Genomic DNA, 22,021 nt, shown 5'->3' on the forward strand with positions numbered 1-22,021 from the left:
TATTACTAAAATTTACTCTTTTTAAGCTCACTTCAAAGGCTTATTAAAGAAAACTGTCTGCAGGGAGGGATTATGGAAAGACTGTATAGCTAACTACTGGAACATCTCTATATAGCATTTATGTTGCTCTTACTGTTTGAGTAGCACCTATTCCTGGACTAGTGTTATAGACACCCAGGTCGTCTTTGCGAGTGATGTGCAACTTCCAAGGGAAGAAATGCTTCTCAGAGGGCCTTGTCCTGCTCTGAGACACCATGAGTTCAACATCCTGATCGGAGAGCAACCGGATCAAATCACCATCAAGGTCCCGGTAATTCAAAACAATGTCGTCTTGGTCAAACTCCTTCCTGGTAGAAAAGAAGTGGATTGATCCCCAGAAATGAAGGAATTCCAGGGAGGGGCTGGCAATATAATTCAGTCTTCTAAAAGCCACACAAAGCCTTGGGCGTCTTGGCATTTTTTATTCAGGTAGTACAAGAAATCACAGAGCCACATGTATGCTGTGTTGTGTTCAAGCTAAGAAATCTGCCAGAACCAAGAGCATTTCCAGTAAAACCACATGCACAGCACAAATAATCCATGAATTTGATCAAGTTCCCATACATAAGAGTAGACTGTAGTTTTTACCCACTTTTGCCTACTTGTGGTTGCTTTTTTTGAGGGGAGAGCAGGTTAAAGAATGGAAGAAAATTAGAACAGATGTTCTATTTAATATTTCAAGTTCTAATGTTTTGAGGTTCAACACTAGATTAACCTCTTTTAACACTAGTTTAACAGGTGTTAGAAGGTGGTGTCCTGCATCCCGAGGAAGCGTATCAGACAAAAGATCTTTTCGTGGGGATATGGCTCTGATCAGAGGGCAAGAAATGGAAACTTCAACCCAGCATAACTTGAGTTAGAAGTGTGTGGCATTCCATATTTACAATCCCAAGGCAGACTAGTGTCCGCACAGATGGCCCTAGGCCAAGTCAAAGTTCTTCAGAACACTTGCAAAGTATCTCACACCCAAAACATGGTTATGACCAAGTAGAATGTGGAAAATCCAGGACTGGAAGAAACTTGGCAAATGTTTAAACGATATTAAACATATAACTCACTGCTTGCATTGTACCTTATCAATTCCATGAGATCTTTGAACAATGGAATGGTGCTGAGATCCTCTTCCACTGAGATATCCCTGTAACAAGGACACATCTAATCATTACATATCATGAAAAGATAACTGTTGTCATTTCCTCAGCAGTAAACTGGAAGAGTATTTTCATAGTACCTGATAGTGCTCACACTCTCATCATGGTAATAACAGCGAACCTTATTAACTATGTCTTCCTGCTGGGGTAAATCTTTTATAATCTTCACAAAAGTACATGGGAAAATCCCAGTGGTATGATCAACTGTTCCCTGGAATGATAGGAAGTGTTAAAATGAAGAAAAAGGTGCCATTCTGGCCACATACAGTAGTTCTGGAATTCAATTAATTTCCATGGAAACAACAGTAAGAATTTTTTCTACTATAATCAAGAAAAGCAAAGCTATGGAAGTGACCTGATGGCATTCCTAAAAAAACATTATACAATTGTGTAGTCAAATACAATGTGGGGGAGTGCAGTAGTGTGTGAAAAATGGAAGTCAGATGGTTACCAAGGAAGGCTGTGGTGTTTCAGCAAGCAGAGATACCGTATCAGCAAACACACAGTATGTTCTCCTCATCCTTTTTCAGAACACTGCTGCATTGCCCAAGTTCTCTCTAATCAGGCTGACGTGTGTTGTGGTATGAAGCATGAAGTATACAGCAACTCGCCCTGAGGCAATAAACCAATTAATCACTGAAATGGAGTTTCCATCTCCTTTCTGTGGCCTTTTTGTGTTCTAATCACTTCCAAAGAATTTAAAAGCATTCCAGCAGAAGCAAATGCAAATGCAAACTGAAGTTTAGAGGGCAGGAAATTTGTAAGCTAAAAACCATCAAGGAAGGAAACAATTTCAGATTCGGAGTCAAGGATTTATTCTTGACAGTAAGACCTGACTATGATACAGTTTCTCCTTGAAGGGAGGAGACAAGTCCCAAGGACTAGGAAAGCCCTTTCTACTCATATATTTCAAGGTATGCTAATAATTCAGTACCACTGTTGCAGTTTTACCTCCAGCCAGTCTTTGTTTACTCTGCTGAGTAAATAGATCAAGTCTCCTTTCTTGAAGCTGAGTTCCAGTTTATTGGTTCCAGAAAAATCAAACAGTGCCTATGGAAAGTAATAACAGAGAAATCAATTCACATAATTAGAAAAGTCGTTCTTTCTTTCTGTTGTGTCTTTGGGGTGAGAATGTAAAGCAGTACTATCAGAGATTACTTTCTGAGGTAAGATCATATATATGACCATACTCTGCAATTCTCACAATTTCTTCTCCTACTCAGTACACATTAAAATTCTCTGAAAAAATAGTGAAAGCACGAGGACAAACACTGCACTGAGCTACGTGCTACTTCTCACTGAGGTCCAAAGACATAATATAAAGAGATTGAAAACACTTAAGAGTAAGTCAACAGAGCTGAAGAGAACTGACAACTTGAAAATTTCAAATCCTGAGAATTGAAAAATATGTATATTACTCCCAGTTGCAGTTTTAGAGCTTTCAGATTTGCTGCAAAATATCATAAAGAGCCTTAAAAACTGCAGAAGCCTTGTGTCCTAATATAAGGGTACCTAAATGTTGGGTTTACATCTAGCTTTCAGCCCTCTATGCTAAATAGAGATTTGGGAAAGTCTGGGAAATTGTCATGTAGTTAAAGTGGGACTCATATGGCCCCTTCAAAGGAAAAAAAAAAAAGAGGGAAAAAAAAAGGTAAGCATATGCTAGCACCCTAGCAAGCTGTTCTCAAATAATTAAAGCAGCTGAGTTATCAAAAATGCACATCTCCCCCATTGTCTTTAGAGAACATGGTAGCCATTTAAATATACTTAGAGAAGGAAAATTAAAAAGGTGTTCTTTATTCAGTTTTGAAGTGACTCTTTAGGTCTAGTTAATGCTAAAGGTTCTCCTAATGAAAAGAAGACAACAGCTATTTTTGTGCTGGTACTCAATATGTCTACTCAATAGCTCTTTGAAAAGCCTTTTTCATCTACTGGAAGTTTTGGTAGGTATATCCAATATTAATAAATTAATATATAAAACTCAAGCCATGCTCAGTGTAAAAAAAAACAAAACCAACACATCTCAAAACATTTCCATGGGTTTTTTTTCTAATCTTACATGGCAAAGTCACATGTTCCAGGAAGCAATACCTTGCTTGGACAAGTATTGGTTGCAAAGCAGTTCCATGTGTTTAATACCAAGCCAGTGTACAGCAAAAGACAAGGGGATAATCAACAAGTAGAACACCTATGTCACAGAAAATAGTAAGATGTCTCACCTGCAAAGCTTTCAAACACATCCTGAAGTCAGTGAGACTGAAGCTTGTGCTTGTTTTCAATTTAATTTGTGGGTATCACTGTGTAAATGTGGACCATTTGGCAGTAAACTGAACATGTCTCACAATTTTTAACTTCCTGCCATTCTGACTTTACAATGGACCTTCTTATTACTCAAGTAAGGAAGAACATAACGCTTCTTTCCATCCTTTGTTTCATTCCCTGTTGTTAAAACCAATTGGTTTCCTGTGTCGATTTCACTTTTCCTTCTTTCCCTGAGCTCTAATTGGAAAAGGCAACTTGACTGATGAGATACCAAAATTAAACAGAGTTTAATCTCCTATGACAGATTGTGCAGAGTACTCACCTCAGCCCGTGGAGCTGCCATACGGTCAGGGATAGGTGCTTGAGGTGAAATGCTTTTACTGCAAAGAAAGGAGGCAACAGGGGGGTAAACCTGTCTTTCTAGTCATCAAAAATACTGCATGATCAGTCGTACAGGGTCTGCATTTTCATTATTTAAGAGGCAGGCAAGCCATAGACCACTGGAGAAACTGCATGAGAATCTGTGAGCAGCACTGAAATAAATAAATATGGATGCAACAACAGTGCCCTAGTTCTCTCAGTTTCAGTGCAGAGCAGCAGCAATCTGATGATGTCTGCTGCTGAGAACAGATGGAATTTTCAATACAGTCAGTATCCTGGACCTCTCTTCCACAGCACTGCTCAGCCCCTGTACTCTGCCTTCTGGGCATCCCTGTTTCTAGCATTTATGGCATTCAATTCAAATTCTGCCATCATACACGCATCCAGGAACACATGCACACGTGCAGGTTTTGCACCATTTGAGGTAAGGGAAAAGGAAGTGGGTCCATCTTTGTTGTGTTGAAAGGAGAATTAATTTGTCTGAAGGGTAATGAAGTATGACATCTACTTAGCAGTTCGCCAAAGGGGTGTCAATGCTGCTATGTAGGACAGGCCCCTGTTTAGACAAAGGACAGGAACAAATTCAGTATTCAGTTTCACTTAGTGTCTGAACCAGATCTCACTGAATTCAGTGCCAAAACTTGCACTGACTTCAGTGGTGCAATACTATGTTTTTAAGCTTGGCCTGTATATTCTGCACATTATAATAGATATTACCATTAAAGAATTATCAACAGATAGAGCTGAGCAGCATTTTTTGAAAGCAAGCTATATTCTCATTTTGGAATTTTCCTTTAATGCAGGTGCTACATCCACTTCGAAAATTTGAGATTACTGAAAACAAAAAACACCCTTTGTTCAATCTACCACAAAGATCCTCATATTTGGACTTCCTGGAATCACTTGGGAAAGACAGTGGTGATCCTTATCTCTCCTCCCCAACTGCCTCCAATCTGGACAGCATCTCCTACATCAAGCAATGCTGAAAAAAACATGTCAATCACTTACACTCGGCGTGTCCGTGGGCGAAGCCGTCTCAGTCTGTGAGGCACCTGTTCACTATCAAAGGTTGAGTGGTAGAAGAACAGCCGTACCTCTTCATCCATCAACACCCAAATGGGTAGGCAGAGTAGGTTCTGTGCCAAGAGCAAGTAGGAAGCAGAGTGTAGCAGTGGGAAAGACCAATTCTCTATTTATTTACATGTAATAAATATGCCTCTCTGACCTACAGGATCATGAAGGATATTCATTACTGCCAGAAATCTCCCTCCTCTCCCTTCTCACTCAGCAGGACATGGCTGAACAGCTGACAGTTTCTCCTGTTTACTCCTGGAGTTAGCCAATGTATTGCTTCACTCCTTTTGTGCCTGATTTATTGCAGGAGGAGTAAATTGCTCTTTGTGTTTCCCATCAGAACACGAATGGCTGTGGAAAGAAGGCAATCTTAAGTACTGGAAGTCTTGGCCAGTGCTTCAGCCTTTTACTGATTTAAAGTCAGGTCTTCAATTAACCTGCACACAAAGAAATTCTCTCCTCGATGTTACTGGCAGTGCCATCGCTGTATAGCAGGTACACCCTGAAGCCCACCCTACTCTCTCAGGCCCTACGTCCACATACCCAACCCATATGCACACTACACCTGGAGATTTGTCATTTTCTCATACATCTTGGTTTGGGGTTTTTTTAATCTATATATGAAATCAGGGAGTGAACCTTTCTGAACTGCATAATCCAGTAGATCCTACAGCCTGAACAATCTGGGGAATAAGACTGCAGGTTGTCCCCATGGTGTGGACAACCATCTCTGTGCCTTCAGAGATACCAAGACTACAACAGTACTGTCTCTCTTAACTGATTTCAGTGGGCCAGTATCTGCAGTGCTTAGTTCAGTATCTAACCTGAAATTACGTTTTACCTTCATGTACATATTTAGGATAGGAATTCTGTTCTCAGCAATTTCCTTTTTGGATCCAACATAAACTTTTCCTGGAAAACATTAAACCCATGAGGAAAAAAAAAAAAGAAAAAGTAAAAGGGGAAAAGGAAAGGAAAAGAAAAAAAAAAAAAAAAGAAGGCTGTCAGAGAAATTAAGTAACCAGGAGAAAGTAGAATCTCAAACAAGAACATGTTTTCTAAAGAATTTTAGTTTTCTAAATGAACTTTACAGAATCACAGAAATGCAGGGGTTGGAAGGGACCTCTGAAGGTCACCTAGTCCAAACCCCACTGCTAAAGCAAGATCAACTAGACCAGGTCACACAGGATCACATCCAGGTGGGTTTTGAATATCACCAGAGAAGGAGACTCCACAACCTCTCTGGCAGCCTCTTCCAGTGCTCTATCACCTTCAAAGGGAAGAAATTTTCCCTCATGTTCAGATGGAACTTCCCGTGTTCCAGTTTGTGCCCATTGTTTCTGCCTTCTCCTGTCACTAGGCACAACTGAAAAGAGTCTGGCCCCATCCTCTTGACATCCCCCCCTTAGATATTTGTAAGTACTGATGAGATCCCCTCTCAGTCGTCACTGCTCCAGGTTAAACAGCCCCAGCTCTCTCAGCCTGTCCTCATACAAGAGATGCTCCAGTGCCCTAATCATCATTGTAGCTCTCTGCTGGACTCTCTGCAGTAGTTCCTTGTCTTTCTTGAACTGGGGAGCCCAGAACTGGACACACTACTTTATATGTGGCCTCACCAGAGCAGAGTAGAGAGAGAGGATAACCTCCCTTGACCTACTAGCCACACTCTTAAATGCACTCTGAGATACCATTGGCCTTTACCATAAGTAGAGGGACTGCTGATGGAACGTGACTTCTACAGCATCCACAACTGGGAATTAGATACTTATCACAACTACTTCTCTACAATGCACTCCATTTTACAACACCCTGGGGTTAATAAAGCTCCTAATCATGCACAGGTTTGGTACTGAAAGCTTACCTGGCAACATGGGGAGTATGCAGGTAAAAGGTTCATTTTTGCTCTCTGCCCCGTATTTCTCCTCTAGTTTGGTGTGCAGGGCATAGAACTGACGATAGCGTCGGAAAATCAGGTATCTGCCACCACCTTTAACCTTTACTTCAATGACAAACATCTAAAACAGGGAAAGGGCATTCAGGTTGATGTTCATACTTAGAAATACTTACCAATTATAAGTGAGGCATACAACAGCAAAGTGTATGTGCTCCAGTAATGGGAATATTGTCTTAGGGGCAGAGTGGAATGCAAGCCTTCAGTTATGTATCTGCAGACTCAAGTACTAGAAAATAACAACTTAGCACCTGATAGTGTGATATATCTGTGGGTCCTACTTTCCCAGGGATCATGTCCCCTTGGCTGCTCACTATTACATAATCTTAAAAGGAAACCTGAAATTACTAGATGCCATTTCATGCTTACACAACATCCTTCAGTGATAAACAAAACATAAAAGGAAGGTAAATACAAATAGGATCCTTTGGATATCTAAATCTATAGACAGACATCTAAATTAATTGATTTTCAGAGTTGAAGGCATTCATACTTCTTTTTCACTCAAAAGTACACAAGTTCAGAAATTATGGTCTGACCTTCTCCAACCAGTATCTTATTTCTTATCTCTTGCCAAAATTGCTTTGCTCCAAAGGAGCCCATGATTTCCACTCACTGACCTCTGAGTCACATTGCAGCCATATCCTTCAGAAAACATAAAGACAGAGCAATCAAATGCCACTATATTCCAGATTAAAACCTGCATACTGCAGTGGGAAGGTTTTATGAACAATGTCTCCAGCAATAACAGTATACCCTGCAGAAGTCACTGAGCTGGTCTTATCCAAAACCCTTCTTTAGAAAAATCTCACTGTGCTTTTCCCTGATATTCCTTTCCTATGTGGTCTTTCATGAAGACACTACCCTCCTTTAATTCCTTTGCCACCTTCTTCAACGAAGCTCTAACAGGAAATAAAACAGAAATTAGATAACCATTTAGAAAACAAGCAATGATAGAGGATACCTCTGTCACATTTCACCTAGACAGCACATTTGTAGAGTAAATCTATGATAGACTAACCCCCATTCCAGGAAAAAGAAACACCAAGAAGCTCTCTGTGTGGAACTATTCACACCAAAGAGCAACTACACCAGATAAACTGCATTTTGCTTCCCACAACCAAACTAGTCACAGATGAGGGTATACAGAGGCAGGATAAATCTCCCTTCTTACATAATAATTAGTAAAGCCTTTCTTCTCTTCAATATCTGCAATGTTAGCCGAAACAGGTACATCATCTGGAAGCTGGTCAAAATCGCTGTGAAGCAAGAACAAAAGATTTAGGTTATTCATACTGTCATTAACCTTTGGAGCTCTCTATGCCATACAGAACAAAAATAGTTGTCAACGTCACATTGTCTAGTGTCAAAACCAAGAAGTTAAAAACTCATGTTATTCTCTTCCTCTGGAGGTCTGATCTTGAGATGCCAAGTTTCTTTAAATTCAGCACAAGTCAGTGACCATCAAGATCACTGAAGATTCATCAAGCCTAGAAAACATCCCTATTATTCCTCGGCTTGCTAGAGTATAACTACAAAAGAAACACTTGAGCTGGTAAGCTTTTCCTGAGAAATGTGATCAGCTGGGGATGCAATCTTATTCCTTCCTACAGCATCTAGTAGATTTACAATCATAAGTCTGCAGCAGTATCTCTTATTCTAAGAAGATCATTATATACCGTGATGTATGTTGTTATTATTACTGCAGGGACTAGGGAACAGTTCTGAGAAAAGAGCTTGTTGTGGAAACTGACAGCACAAAGCTAATTCCTATAAACCTTACGCTCTATGTGTAAGATGCATACAATCTACCTTACACATATAGGAATCAACAGAAGGATAAACACAAACATTAAAAGAAAAAACCCCAAAGAAATAAAACCATAGTGTCATGCTATATAATAATTTGTGGTGCCTGCACCAGCTGTCAAAATGTTGTTTAAGTTTTGTTGTAAACGTGACAGCAAAGCAGACTCTTGGAGAGGCTTTAAAAAGAATGTGTAGCCTAGAGAATATTTGCAGGGAAGCCTCCCAGTCACAGTAGAGAACCCGAAGCAGGCACAAAGATACTTGTTTGAAAATGTCAACAATGTGTGCAGGAACACATGATAGTGGGAAAGGTTAGAAAAAGCTTTTCAGATTCTGGAAAGTATTGAATTTGAAGCAAGACAGAAGGAAGGATCCCTGCAGGAACACCTAAGGAGCAGCCATATGACCACATTCTCTTGTTTCTCGATTATATTGTCCACACAATAAAACAGCGTGGTGCTTTTTCCTCTGGGACCTTCTCCTTGGTACAACATCTTTTGACAACAGAAGATAAATACACCTATGCTTCAGTCTTACACCTGAATACTGTTAGAATGGTATTTATATTAATACTTAAGTAAAAAGGATCAAAAATGAGGGAGAAAGGATAACGAATGGGGTGGAAAGAAAAAAATTTAAAAGAATCATCTAAGAAATGCTAATCTGACATAATGTTAAATATTATGATAAAATAAAAAAAACACAGCAGTTGGCTCCATTTATTCTGTTAGGAGAATATCCTAAGCAGGGGCTCCCACAATGTGAGGCCCCTCTGGAAGGCAAAGGTGATGATGCAAAGTCTTGCAATAGCTTGCTGTACAAGGAAAATGACGTGAAACAGCACCACCCACGACACTGTAAGTACTACCACTTACTGTGAAGAGGGATGTGGTTATGGAGACCCAGAGATGTAATTAGTCATATCACATGCACTCATATCACAAACCCCAGTAAAAGGGAAACTGTTCGCAGCTTATAAAGAGGACAGTGACCTGCTACTGTCCTAAGTGGTGAATATTCCCCAAGAAAAGAAAAAAGTCCTCTCCAATTTAAGAATTGGTCTCAGCAGCCTAACATTTTGGAAGCTACAACAACAAGAATCCCTTTAGAATCATCAAGAAGCTTGCATCCAAATTAAATTAACAGATTGTAGCAGTTACATGGAGGCTCATGGGGACATGGGAGCAGGAAGAGACATATTACCTCTTTTCTCGTAGCTGTCGGGGAAGGGACATGGTTTTCGGCTTCTTAACTCCAGATGACTAAGCTCTATTCCTCCACTTCTTGGGCAGTTTGTGGTTGAACCAGTCAAACACAGTCAAAGGAGTTATCCCTGCGTGAATTGACTCCTTTGCAAGGCCTCAGAGATCTTTTTTTTAATGTTTCAGTGTCAGACGATTTCTTCTGTACCTCCCCACCCCCATGAGATTGAGGAAGTACTAGAGAAAAAAACCAGTAATAAAGACTGCTTTGTGATGTCTGTCATGTATCGAAACTCCCACAGTTGAGAAACCAAAAGAAGCCCAACAAAAAGCAGAAGCATGAGCCACAGAGTCTATTGTCCACTTCTTCACTGAAACATCTGCGTCTGTGGAAAGCCAGTATGAAGGCATCAAACAAATTCTGGTTTGCCCCAGCCAAAATGTCCCCATATGTACCCCTATGCTAATGTTTGTAAACTAGGATGAATATTTCTGATCCCTTCTCGACGTTCTGTGATTCCCGAGAATCCTCCTTTCCATGGAACAAGAGCCAGGAGGTGGAGCTAAAGAGCAAATTTTCAAATAGGAACAGAAAGTATAGTTAAGAAATTCAACCTTGTCAAACATGTGGGTACCAGGCACAGGAGATTAGGAAATGAGCTTTGAAGGATGGATCAATACAAGTAAGACATGAGTCCTTGAAAGAGCAGAGATCTTTTCAGCTTCATGTGCTCAAAACAATCTACACTTGCCACCTACAAAGACAGGGTACTGGCTCACCCAAGGAGAATCCTGACTGCCCTCCTTGCACACAAAGGGCAGTGATATAGCATTGGTAAAAAATCAGCCATCAGTCTTCTAGAAAGAAAATAAAAGGAAGACAATCATGAAGAAACCAAAATTTCCTAACACTGGGGATAAGTTGCAGCATAGCTTATCTGCCTTACTTAAAAGCTGTCATGTGCAGTATCTTTGCCTCAGCATTTCAGCCTTCGGCTCTCTTCCATTTTCATGTTCAATACAATTTGGTTCCTTTTCCTCCTTCTGCTGTCAAGCACAAAAACTCTTATCTGAATAGAGTAAAAGTCAACCTGCATCCTTTCAAAATAAAACTCTATTTGCAGCTGTAATCATCAGCCTTGAGAGTAAACTGCATTTCACTGCACTTTAATGAAGTAAATTCTTCACCTAACTCTTTTCTGTAGGTAACTGAAGGCACCATTAAAGAATTTGAGAGCAGATATAATGTGTCTTCATCAGAAAGGACAAGAAGCCACAAATTTCTGACCTATGTTTTCTGAGTGATCCACTACTCTGTGCTGCCGACACAGACTTAGCAGAGTTGCCCCAGACCTTCACACTCTGAAGTGTACTCCGTTTTCTTGGTTAGGCCTGCTGAACATGCAGTCCTCATGTAACCTGAAGTCAGGCTCTTTATTCTGTTACCCTTGCCATGAGTGAGAGAGACAATAATCAGGTTTTCTAACTGCAATACTCTTGCTTTCTCCTGACATTCAGAAGGAAATAGGAATGGATCACCTTGACCAGAACTCTTAATCACAAATCAATATATATGAACTCATGAAAATTCAAAAGGGCCCTCCTGACACATGCAAAAACATTGCGGAAAGCACAAGAACTGTGCAAACTTCAATGGAAATGGAAGGGAAAGGCTGGAGGGGTGCTTTCAATAGTAATCGTTTATATTTGATGCATATCGTAGTTTTGACAAGAAAATCATAAGGATATTTTAATCTTTTTTTAATTCAGAGAAGATATTTGAGATATAATGCAGATAGGTCTTTTAAGAGACAGACCACATGACACAATCCATAAATCCTTGCTCATTGTTTACCTGGAGACAAGTTTTTTTCAAGAACAAGTCAACAGACATCCTCACAGACAAATTGTCTATGCAACTGCTTTGGTGTAAGCCAAGTAAAACATATTGAGAGCCCTCCTCAATTCCACTACTCTACTAGAGATTATAGCCAGCAATAATACTAATCTAACAGTATAATGCTAAACCTGCTAAGAATGTTTCTGATTCCACAGTATTTTCTTGTTCTGAATCAGACCAAAACTAAGACCTTCTTTTCTGACAAGAAGGCAGATTCTTACCTCAGAAGGTGGGTAGCTAATTAGTTAGAGGGGTCACTGAGGCTGTGAGACACTAGTATTTAAAACACTGCTTTGTCATGTTCTTCTGTGCCAAATCACACTACCAGGTGTTTTCTCTCAATTTCTACCATTGTGGTAGGATAGCAGAAATAGAAATTTCTAGTGTTTGGGCAAAGGAACTGGGCTGGGTCCAGCCAAACTTTCTCTGCATGAAATAAATGTCCATATTGATACCATAATGACAGTAGCCATGTGAAGATATACATCTGCACTAGGAAAGTATCCCATTTCATCAGCTCATGTGGCCAGCTCTCAATTTTGAGAAAACCCACCCATACACCATGAGCAGCATGGTCATGATGGTACTACTCACCAACCCTTATCCACGTCCAAGAGAAAGCAGGCATCCAGGTGCAATAAATACCAACTAATTAAAGGAAACAACTAAGAAAATCCTCAGATGACTGAATCATTAATTTCCTCTCAGAAAAAGTGGTTGGGCATTGGAACAGGTTGCCCAGGGAGGTGGTGGAGCCGCTGTCCCTCAGGGTGTTTAAGGAAAGGATGGATCAGGTACTTAGGGACATGATTTAGTAAATAATATAGGTGGTAGGGGATGGTTGGACTAGATATCTTGGAGGTCTTTTCCAACCTCAATGATTCTATGATTCTATATGCTGACACTATTACATACCTTTTTGCTGTTCAGCACCCCCTATGTTATTTTGTCGGTGTATGCCTGTGAGCTGTGAAATTGTGTCCTTCTGCCTAACGCACATGTTGTTAGAAAATACATGTACAAGGATACACAGCACCTAGGAAATCTGGGAGTATCAGCTATAACCAAGCAGCCAGAGCAAGCAGAGAATTTTAATGGAAAATGGGAACATGGTCCCAAATCACAAAGGATGCATGAACCACTAATAAAAGGTAAATCAAAGGAACATAGCAAAATTATTCAGCTGAATCAATTCTGATGACAGCACTAAATTCTGTGTCTACTAAGGCAGCAGCTACTGTATCATTTTGGCTGTGCATAACTGTATGTGCTAGAATAATGGCTTCTCAGTGATTTACCTGATGCTAGAAAAGTGCTGCACTGTTATGTTCAATCACCAGGCATAGAGTAAATTTCTTAAGTGACAGAATACAGTAAAATAAAAATAATATTCTTAAAACATTTCTGGTCTCATTACTGATAAATCTATAATAGAAGTAACATTTTAACAGTCACTACAAGGAAGCTGAAGATCAAATAGAAACAAAGCAGAGTTGTGCAAGATACTTTCATTCAACTCGCTGTTTTCAAAGGATATGTAGAATATTTCTTTCTGTATCAGACATATCTTGGCAATTGAGTGTCTTCTGTGGTTGCTTGAGATAGAGCTACACCTGTTACACTGATTTGGGAAAAGGGATTTGGGGCTTGATTCCATTTTCCATTCATATTACATACTTGTACAGATTTTGCTTGCATTGCTATATCATCAGTTTTACAGAATGCATTAATACATTCTTACAATATTGATTTTCAAATACAGTTATGTTTAAACTCATTATCATTATTGTAACAGTACATGAGTAATGAATTAGGACTCTGCAAAATTTTTTTACAGAAGTTACATAGGATAAGCTAGTCATAGCTGCCCTGTAAACCTCAGTGCTCTTCCTCAGGTAGTGCTACAAAATCCCTTTGGGCTGAGAGCATTGGTACTCTACCTGTCACATGTTGTGCTGGGAGGAAAAAAGGCACAGGAGTTGAAATACAATTTTGGAAAATTGTTTTGATTTAAAACTGGACACAGTTTCCATGACTGTTGTTTAGGGTGAAAAGTAACTAGTAGGCATTTGCAGAAAAGACCTATGATCATGCCCTGCTGATATAAATAAACTAAACAATCCACCGTGACTACCAGAAATTTAAAGGTCAGCATCTACCACTGTTCCTGACAGGGAATTTCATGGTGTCATTTCCAGAATAAATTACTACTCAACATGAAAGGGCTTTACAGAATCAAATATTAAAGAAATAGCAGCCTTTTTTTTTTTTTACATTACATTTTTCTTGGAACATCAAACTAAATGCCATAACTGAATTTTGGCATTTGCACCTCAACTCCTTGAGCAAAACAAGGAGTAAGTATTGCAGGAAAAAAATACCCCAAAAGGTAAGGTTTTTCTTTAGTCATGATCAGCTATTTTGTAAACATGCATTCAACAGCATCAATTTATTTCTGGGTTCTATTAGTTCATGATGCTCCAGCCAGATCTTGCCAGCCTTTCTTATGCAGAGCAATATCACAAACAGTATTATGATCTTCCTCTCAATGGAAAAACACTCCTCCTTTACAATAAACCTGCTTCCTTTAACAATCTTTTCAAAGATACAGGATTTCTCTCTGATACAGCAGGATCACTTAAAATTGGAAGAGTTAAAGGAAGTCTTACTAGAACAGTAGTAAATTCTCCTTAATGAGCTTGTTTAGGGTGAAATTTTAACTAGTACACCTTTGCAGGAGAGGATTATGATCATGCCCTGATGATATAAATACAACTAAACAGTCCCAATACATGCATGGATTGGATATTGACACTGGATATTGGGAGAATACTGGGATTTGGATATTGATGCCCAAGACCAGGCTACATTAGAAAAATGGAAGGTCAGAAACAGCCACAAAACATTTCATTATCCAGATAACATATCATTTCCAGAATAAAAGAGGCAAACAGGGAAGACACAGGGCAGAGATTGCCACTGGAACTGTGTATCACAGACGCGGGCTGGAGGTGGACCCGTATGCTCCAGTCAACTACCAGTGTCAAAATCTGGTAACTGGCCAATGCAGACAAAAAAGTAAGATAACTCCACCCAAGAACTCCTGAAAAAGGCATGCCTACAACCATTCATCCAGAAGTTTAAAACTTAGATTTAAGCACTCTACAGCAGTGACCCTTTGCAGCAGTGACACAGAAGTGTTTGTCTTCTCATCATCTTGGGAGTCAAAAATCTGTTGGGAGTTATTGCTGCTCAAGGCAAAGAAAATCCTGCTTCATCTGTTTCACAAGTTCAAAAGACCTGTCAGAATTACTCAAAAATTTTTTTCAGTGAATTTTCAATAGGGTTGGGATTCGCTAAAATTCATGTGGTACAGCTTTCAAACCATCCTGCAATGTTCTTAAGAGTTTATTTTCCCCATCCATTTGACTAAACCCTGTGACCAAATTCCTCATACTTAATTTATAAACTCTAGTTACATGCCTTTAGTTAAGTGGAAGTTCTCTGAACAGACAGTGAAGAGAGACAGGCACCACTGACCAGTAAATCAGACCAGGAGTGGGATAACTTCCCCTCTGAAGATTTTATCTGTCTCTTTGGAATATACATGAATTATAAAGTAACTATATTCCCAGTTCTGTCACCTCAGGCTCCTAAAGTTAAGGAAATAAATCTATGCCTTGCTGTGGACCTAGTTATTACTGGTATAAAGGTACCTTCCCATTCGGGACTCAGCTATATTTGGATATGCACTTTTACACTGGTATAATTGTCTTTACCCTAGGGGAGTTGTACTACTTAAGCCACACTGATCTAGTCAAAGAAGCAGAATTTTCTGGTGCAGACATACCCAGTTTGCTTATTACTGAGACTTTATGGCTTATTTTCTAATGGTTCATAAAGTGGGACAATATTCCCTAATAGAACTGGGGGCAAGGGGGATGGGCATCAGGATAGGCAGACAAATGGCAAATATAGAGGCAATAAGTTTCAAGATCCTGTAATTTTCAAAGTTCTATACTACCAGTATTCCTCACAGCATACACTTCCAGCCTGCTACACCTGCTGCCTCATCTACTGGCCTTGTATTACTTCAGCCCTTACTCCTTGAAAGATAAACTTTTGGAATGAGCCCACCAATTACCATATCAATAAGCAATCTGATCGCAAGCCAGCATCCAGTTTGGCCATTTCAAGTGTGGAAGCCTGGAGTTTGTGCCTTCTATATTTCAGTAGGCAGAAGGCTGCCTTGTTATGCGACAGCCATTCTAAGCAAGAAACCTCTCAATCAACTGCATGCAGTTCAGCCACTGGTTTGCTGTGTGATTCCTTATGACTCAGATTTGCCATCTGTAAAATGGGGTTGACAGTAATACTTTTCTCACTGGGGGAGAGCGAGGAGAAAAAACGCTCAATAGAAGTATAATTCATTGGGAAAGTCAAGTGAAAAATGAGAAACTACAATCATTAACCTGACTGTTGTGGTTTTGCCCCAGCATCAGCTAAGCACCACACAGCTACTCATTCACTCTCCTGTGGCAGGATGGGGGAGAAAATCAGAAGAGTGGAAGTGAGAAAAGTCATGGGTTGAGATAAGGACAGTTTAAGAGGTAACACAAAAGCCACACATGCAAGCAAAGCAAAACAAGGAATTAATTCACCACTCCCCATGGGCAGGCTGATGTTCAACCATCTCCGAAAGAGCAGGGCTCCGTCATGTGCAATGGCTACTTGGGAAGACAAATACCACCACATCCCCTTCTTCCTTCTTCCTCCAGCTTTATATGCTGAGCATGATGTCATGTAGTATGGAATATCCCTTTGGTCAGTTGGAATCAGCTGTCCCAGCTGTGTCCCCTCCCAGCTTCTTGCGTACCCCCAGCCTACTCACTGGTGTGGTGGAGTGAGAAGCAGCAAAGGCCTTGGCTCTAAGCACTGCTCAGCATCATCAAAAACACCTCTAAATTATCAACACTGTTTTCAGTACAAATCCAAAACACGGCCCCCTACGAGCTACTATGAAGAAAATTAACTCTATCCCAGTCAAACCGGGAACACATAAAAACCTATCTGCTCTCAAAATCACCAACAGTGCAAATCAAACAATCTAAAAATGTAGCCCTTTAAAAATGTGCCACTAATGCTCCAATGCCAGATCTTAAACTGATTCCCAAACCCTTAGAAAGGGATGGAGTTGATAAACTATGGCATATGTTGAACAGCAGTGGCCAGTGGGCTTGCCCTACCACGGAAAAGAACAAGGAAACAAAATGAAGAACAGCTTTCTGCCCCAGAGCGCTGTCTAATCTGGGATGCATCATCCTGCTCGGGATTGTTCCAATAATCTGAGCCAAACAAAGGTAATGGGGGACTTTGAAGTTGTAATTTCAAAACATTAGAATGTGGTGATAATATCATTTTAGGAAATTCCCTGTCCTCATATACTCCTACCTTTTTCTTCACCACAGAATGGCACATCTGAGGCCGTGCTGTGAAATACATCAGCTAACTAATCCAGCTGTAAAAACACTTTTTTTTAAGACACAGATCAATTTCCCAGCCCAGCTCACAGCACAGCCATCAATATGAAGAGCGAAGGGGAAGGAACACATTAAACCAGCGTTGCTGCCTGATAACTTCGCCTTACGAAAGCATCCTGACAACACAGTGTAGCTGTGCATGCGTACATCCCCAAACAATTCAGGTAAGTGTGCCTTTATGTCTCTAGGCACTCCATCTCCACATACAGATGCTAATGCAGCCTCTCTCCTGAATATGCCTCAGGGCAATCTAACACTGGTGTGGCAAGGATTTTACCACTTTTACGATGTAATGAAGGCGCCAAAACACACCCCCAAACCATGACCTTTTCTGTAAATTTTCTGAATGAGACAGCTGCTACTGAGATAGTATCTAAAGAAGCCAGTCCTTGAATAATTGCATTTCTCTGCTTTAGTACCTTTGCCCTGTTTGCCAGCAGTTTATTTAGTTTTTCAGATTTCACTAGAAACAACTTGCATAAACTGTTGCACAACTGTGCCATTACAGCAGGTTGCTCACCAGAAATCAGACCACAGGAAGGTGGAAGGGACAGCAGAAAGCTGTATGTCAACAGCACTTCTTCACGAGTGAAAAGCAATTTCCTTATGGCAAAAGTAAGAAACGTTCGGAGTAAAGGAAAAAGAGTAAGTGAAGGAGAAAAAAAGGGAAAAAAAAAAATCAAACAACCCTGTTACTAAGACACACAGTAAAACCAGTTCACTACCTACATAATCTTTGCTCCATTCTAGCTGGTTATGACACTCTCAGATGTGCCTCAGATACGTCTGCGGCAAAACAGTAAAAGGTGGAGGGCGGTTGGTGTCCCGTTCCAGTTCTTTCTGTCCCACCTCTCGCCTCTGAGTTCTGCTGAATGTGACATTTTTCCCTGGCGCCTAATCCACAGAACTCTGCTGCTAATTTTATGCACAGAGTTCTCATGCTGTGTAATTTGAGGCCAGAGACTCCTCCAACAGCCTGCCAGACACGGTACGCACCCTTAAATGCTGCTCCTGCTGCAGAGGAATGGGGGATGGGAGAAGGAAATGCGCCAAACAAGAAACAAGCTTCCAAACTTGTCCAAGATGTTTGGCTGATTTTTTGCTCTCAGATCTACCAGGCATCTGTCTCCAGCTCTCCTTCTTGTTTGTCAACAGACCAACCCAGGGGATTTGCCAGCAATTACAAAGACTCAGTCAATTTAAGACACTCACTTTCCCCCTCTTCTTCCCATATTAGAGTCTATCTGACTAATACTACATCAAGCTTCTGGCAACAAGGCTCCTTTAATACTGCCCTGAGACAGAATAGAAAGCGATTTCTGCAAGATTATATTCAAGGATTTAAAAGAGAACCTGTCATGCCTTTTCCCCCATCTTGGATAACATCTCTGCATCTCACGGAGATGGTCTGCACTGTAATATATTCCACTGAAGTGAGAATGGACAAGTAGCCTTCAAAACCTGGCCTGATCTTACTCGAAAGGGGATTGGATCGGATGTATCCCCACCAACTGAATAATAAAACCAGGCACCCCTCTCTGCTTCCAGCTATCTGGACCAATTTTTGCTGAAGATTTTCAGTGGAATCGTCACTTTCTACAGTAGAGAAAGTACTGGATGAGACCCATTTTCAAATAATACTACTTACTTCTACCCTGGTGCTGATAATGCCAGAAGGAGAACACCCCATATCACTGTCTTCTAGCTCCAACTTCTCTTTCTCTTGACTGTATCAGCCAATAGACAGTGAGGCAACTACAGGCTAAAAACGAAAAAAGAACTTTGGTAACAGAATTGTTCAATAACTTCCCCTACTGCAAACACTTCATACCAGAACAAAATGAACTGTGAAGCATAAAGACTTCTTTGGATAGTACAGTGCCCTCCTCACTAATGTTTCCTCCCTTATATTATTAGCAGCATTAAGCATAGACCTGGTCTTAAAAAAAAAATTAGATCTCAGGCCTTGCTGTACAGCATGTGCTGTTCTAGCCTACAGACATGTCTGCGACTAAATGAAATCTTTCATGAGAATTTGTGAAGAGCTGGGACTTTAACTGCTGCTGTTCAGCTGCAACAGGACATCATGACCTTTGACATCTAGAGAACTTTGTTTGCATTTTCTCTCATCATGAAATATGTGCCTATATAAAGAGAGCAATAGGAGAAAGACTGGGAAGGGGAACGTAGTCCTTTATTCTGTATCAGGGGTGTGGGGTAAACAAAACATTAGGTATAAAAGTGAGCAAAGTTCATATAGGGATCTGGTACAGCCATCAGCATGCTCAATTGGAGAAGATGAGAATGAGAGTAAAAATAGCAACAATGCACAGTTAACAACAGGAAAAAAATAGGGGTGTGTGGGAAACTCAAATGTAAAGAATGATTGGGAAGAATCCAACCTTCCTCTAAAGACATGCATTGCATTTCCAGACTTGACCCACATGTGTCTGGCTATCTAATTTATGAGAGACATGAAGCTGACCAGCCAGCAGGCTGACCATAAATTATACCTCCTAGATAAGCCAAGATGATTTACATTCAGAAAGAGGAAGGGGAAAGTGATGAATAAAAATCTTGCCCTTGCCCTCCAGGGCACTTCCTGGGATATACCCTGTTGGCACCTAAAAATGTGCAGGTGTCCTGGGGTGGCAATATTCTTTGCCAAAACCTCTCCATTATAAAAGCTAATAGATCAAAGCCTTTTTTCCACTACCTGACAGCACGGCTACCTAGCACAACCACACTCTCAGATCCACAATACTTGTAATTTTGCTGACTACGCTTTACTCAAATCCCTGCTTTTTCCTCTTCTTCCATTGTTTGTCTCTCTACATATACACTTTTTTTTAACTTTTTTTTTTAGTAGCTGGTAGGTAAAGAGAAATTATTTTTCTTCTCTACTAAATGCTTATAAGGCTGTATCTGGAAAAGTATCACTACTTTTGTAGCCCCCAAAACAAGAGAAATATTGACAACCCAGACAGTTCAACAGAGACAAATAAGGCTGGAGCACATGACATATGAGGGAAGGCTGAAGTAAATGGGTTTCTTTAGCTTAGAGAAGAGAATCACAGAATCAAAGAATCACAGAAATGCAGGGGTTGGAAGGGACCTCTGAAGGTCACCTAGTCAAACCCCACTGCTAAAGCAAGATCACCTAGACCAGGTCACACAGGATCATATCCAGGTGGGTTTTGAATATCACCAGAGAAGGAGACTCCACAACCTCTCTGGAAGCCTCTTCCAGTGCTCTGTCACCTTCAAAGGGAAGAAGTTTTCCCTCATGTTCAGATGGAACTTTCCATGTTCCAGTTTGTGCCCATTGTTTCTGCCTTCTCCTGTCACTAGGCACAACTGAAAAGAGTCTGGCCCCATCCTCTTGACATCCCCCCCTTAGACATTTGTAAGCATTGATGAGATCCCCTCTCAGTCTTCTCTGCTGCAGGCTAAACAGCCCCAGCTCTCTCAGCCTGTCCTCATACGAGAGATGCTCCAGTGCCCTAATCATCATTGTAGCTCTCTGCTGGACTCTCTGCAGTAGTTCCTTGTCTTTCTTGAAGTGAGGAGTCCAGAAGACAACTGGAAGGAAGATCTAATTGCTAATCCAACTACACAAAATAGGATTAAAGAAAAGACATAGCTAGACTCTTCTCCTAAGTGGACAGTGAAATGTCCGGAGACAAGAATCACAAGTTGCAACAAGAGAAAAATCTCATTGGATATAAGAATAATTCAATATGATACTGGAACAGGGGCCCAGAAAAGTTATGGCATGCACATCTGAATAGATTTGCAAACTTAGATCAATCTTAGCTAGTCAGTCTTTTATATTAACCCAACTTTGAGCAAGGCATTGCTTAGATGACATGCAATGGCCCCTTCTACCTCATTTAGTTTATGTTCACATACCAGATGCTATCTTCAGCTAACCATAGTCTCCATCAGAATTACTGGTCACCTTATCCAAGACAATCTGCTTGACCCAAATTAAAATCTCACATGCATTTGACAACTGTGAACATTTCAGAAAGTCTACTGTACCGTGCTGTAAAATTAAATTTCCTGTATGAAAAAAAAAAACTGAATGGGAGGAAGCACAAATCCTCCTAAGAACAAGACATAAAAACATTACCTTTAGTAACTTTATAGCAAAACATATTGACGGATATTCCCAGACTGGATTAAATAAGAAGCAATCAACTGACCTCTGTGCCTTGGCTTTACTACCTACCTCATCTGCAAATTATTTTCTTTGAACACAAACTTTTCCCTCCTCACCATTTTCCCCTTGTAACACTAATCCCTCTCCGGGCCCATCTTGTTCCTCCTCAACTTACTTTACTCTCTTCTGTTTTGATTCCTATCTCACCCTTTATTCTCCCAATTCTAAACCTCTGATCCTGAGTTGGAAAAGAATTGTTCAAGACACCTCCCCTCAAGAGCAGCAGCTAATCATTTGGCTTTGGGCCTGCTCCTGTTTGTCAGCTCTCTCTTGTCAACAGTTCTATCAAGTGTGTGGGGAAGCTTCAGAATGATCAAGAAACCCATAAACTGACCTGATAATCCCAGGGAAAGCCTGTTCTGCACTAATGATTCCTGTAAAATAAACAAGAGTCCGATGCTTAAAGGACCTTAGAGCAGCCTTCCTCAAATGTTGCATGACACAGCAAGTAGTAGGGAGGAGGGAAATACGGGTACCATGCAAATTA

General features: G+C 40.5%; 1 protein-coding gene across 1 annotated transcript; it reads right to left on the bottom strand.

Moving 5' to 3' along the window:
• Nucleotides 1-9,902, bottom strand: NCF4 (neutrophil cytosolic factor 4; the record flags this gene model as incomplete). Its single annotated transcript, XM_084280242.1, has 10 exons — nucleotides 1-347; nucleotides 1,112-1,177; nucleotides 1,271-1,401; nucleotides 2,142-2,240; nucleotides 3,775-3,832; nucleotides 4,842-4,969; nucleotides 5,749-5,819; nucleotides 6,769-6,922; nucleotides 8,033-8,117; nucleotides 9,871-9,902. 10 exons carry the CDS (start codon nucleotides 9,900-9,902, stop codon nucleotides 119-121), a joined length of 1,053 nt encoding a protein of 350 aa, XP_084136368.1. The 3' UTR covers nucleotides 1-118.
• Nucleotides 9,903-22,021: the final 12,119 nt, after the last annotated feature.

Source organism: Gallinula chloropus (assembly GCF_964237585.1).
Source record: "Gallinula chloropus genome assembly, chromosome: 1".
Lineage (NCBI taxonomy): Eukaryota > Metazoa > Chordata > Aves > Gruiformes > Rallidae > Gallinula > Gallinula chloropus.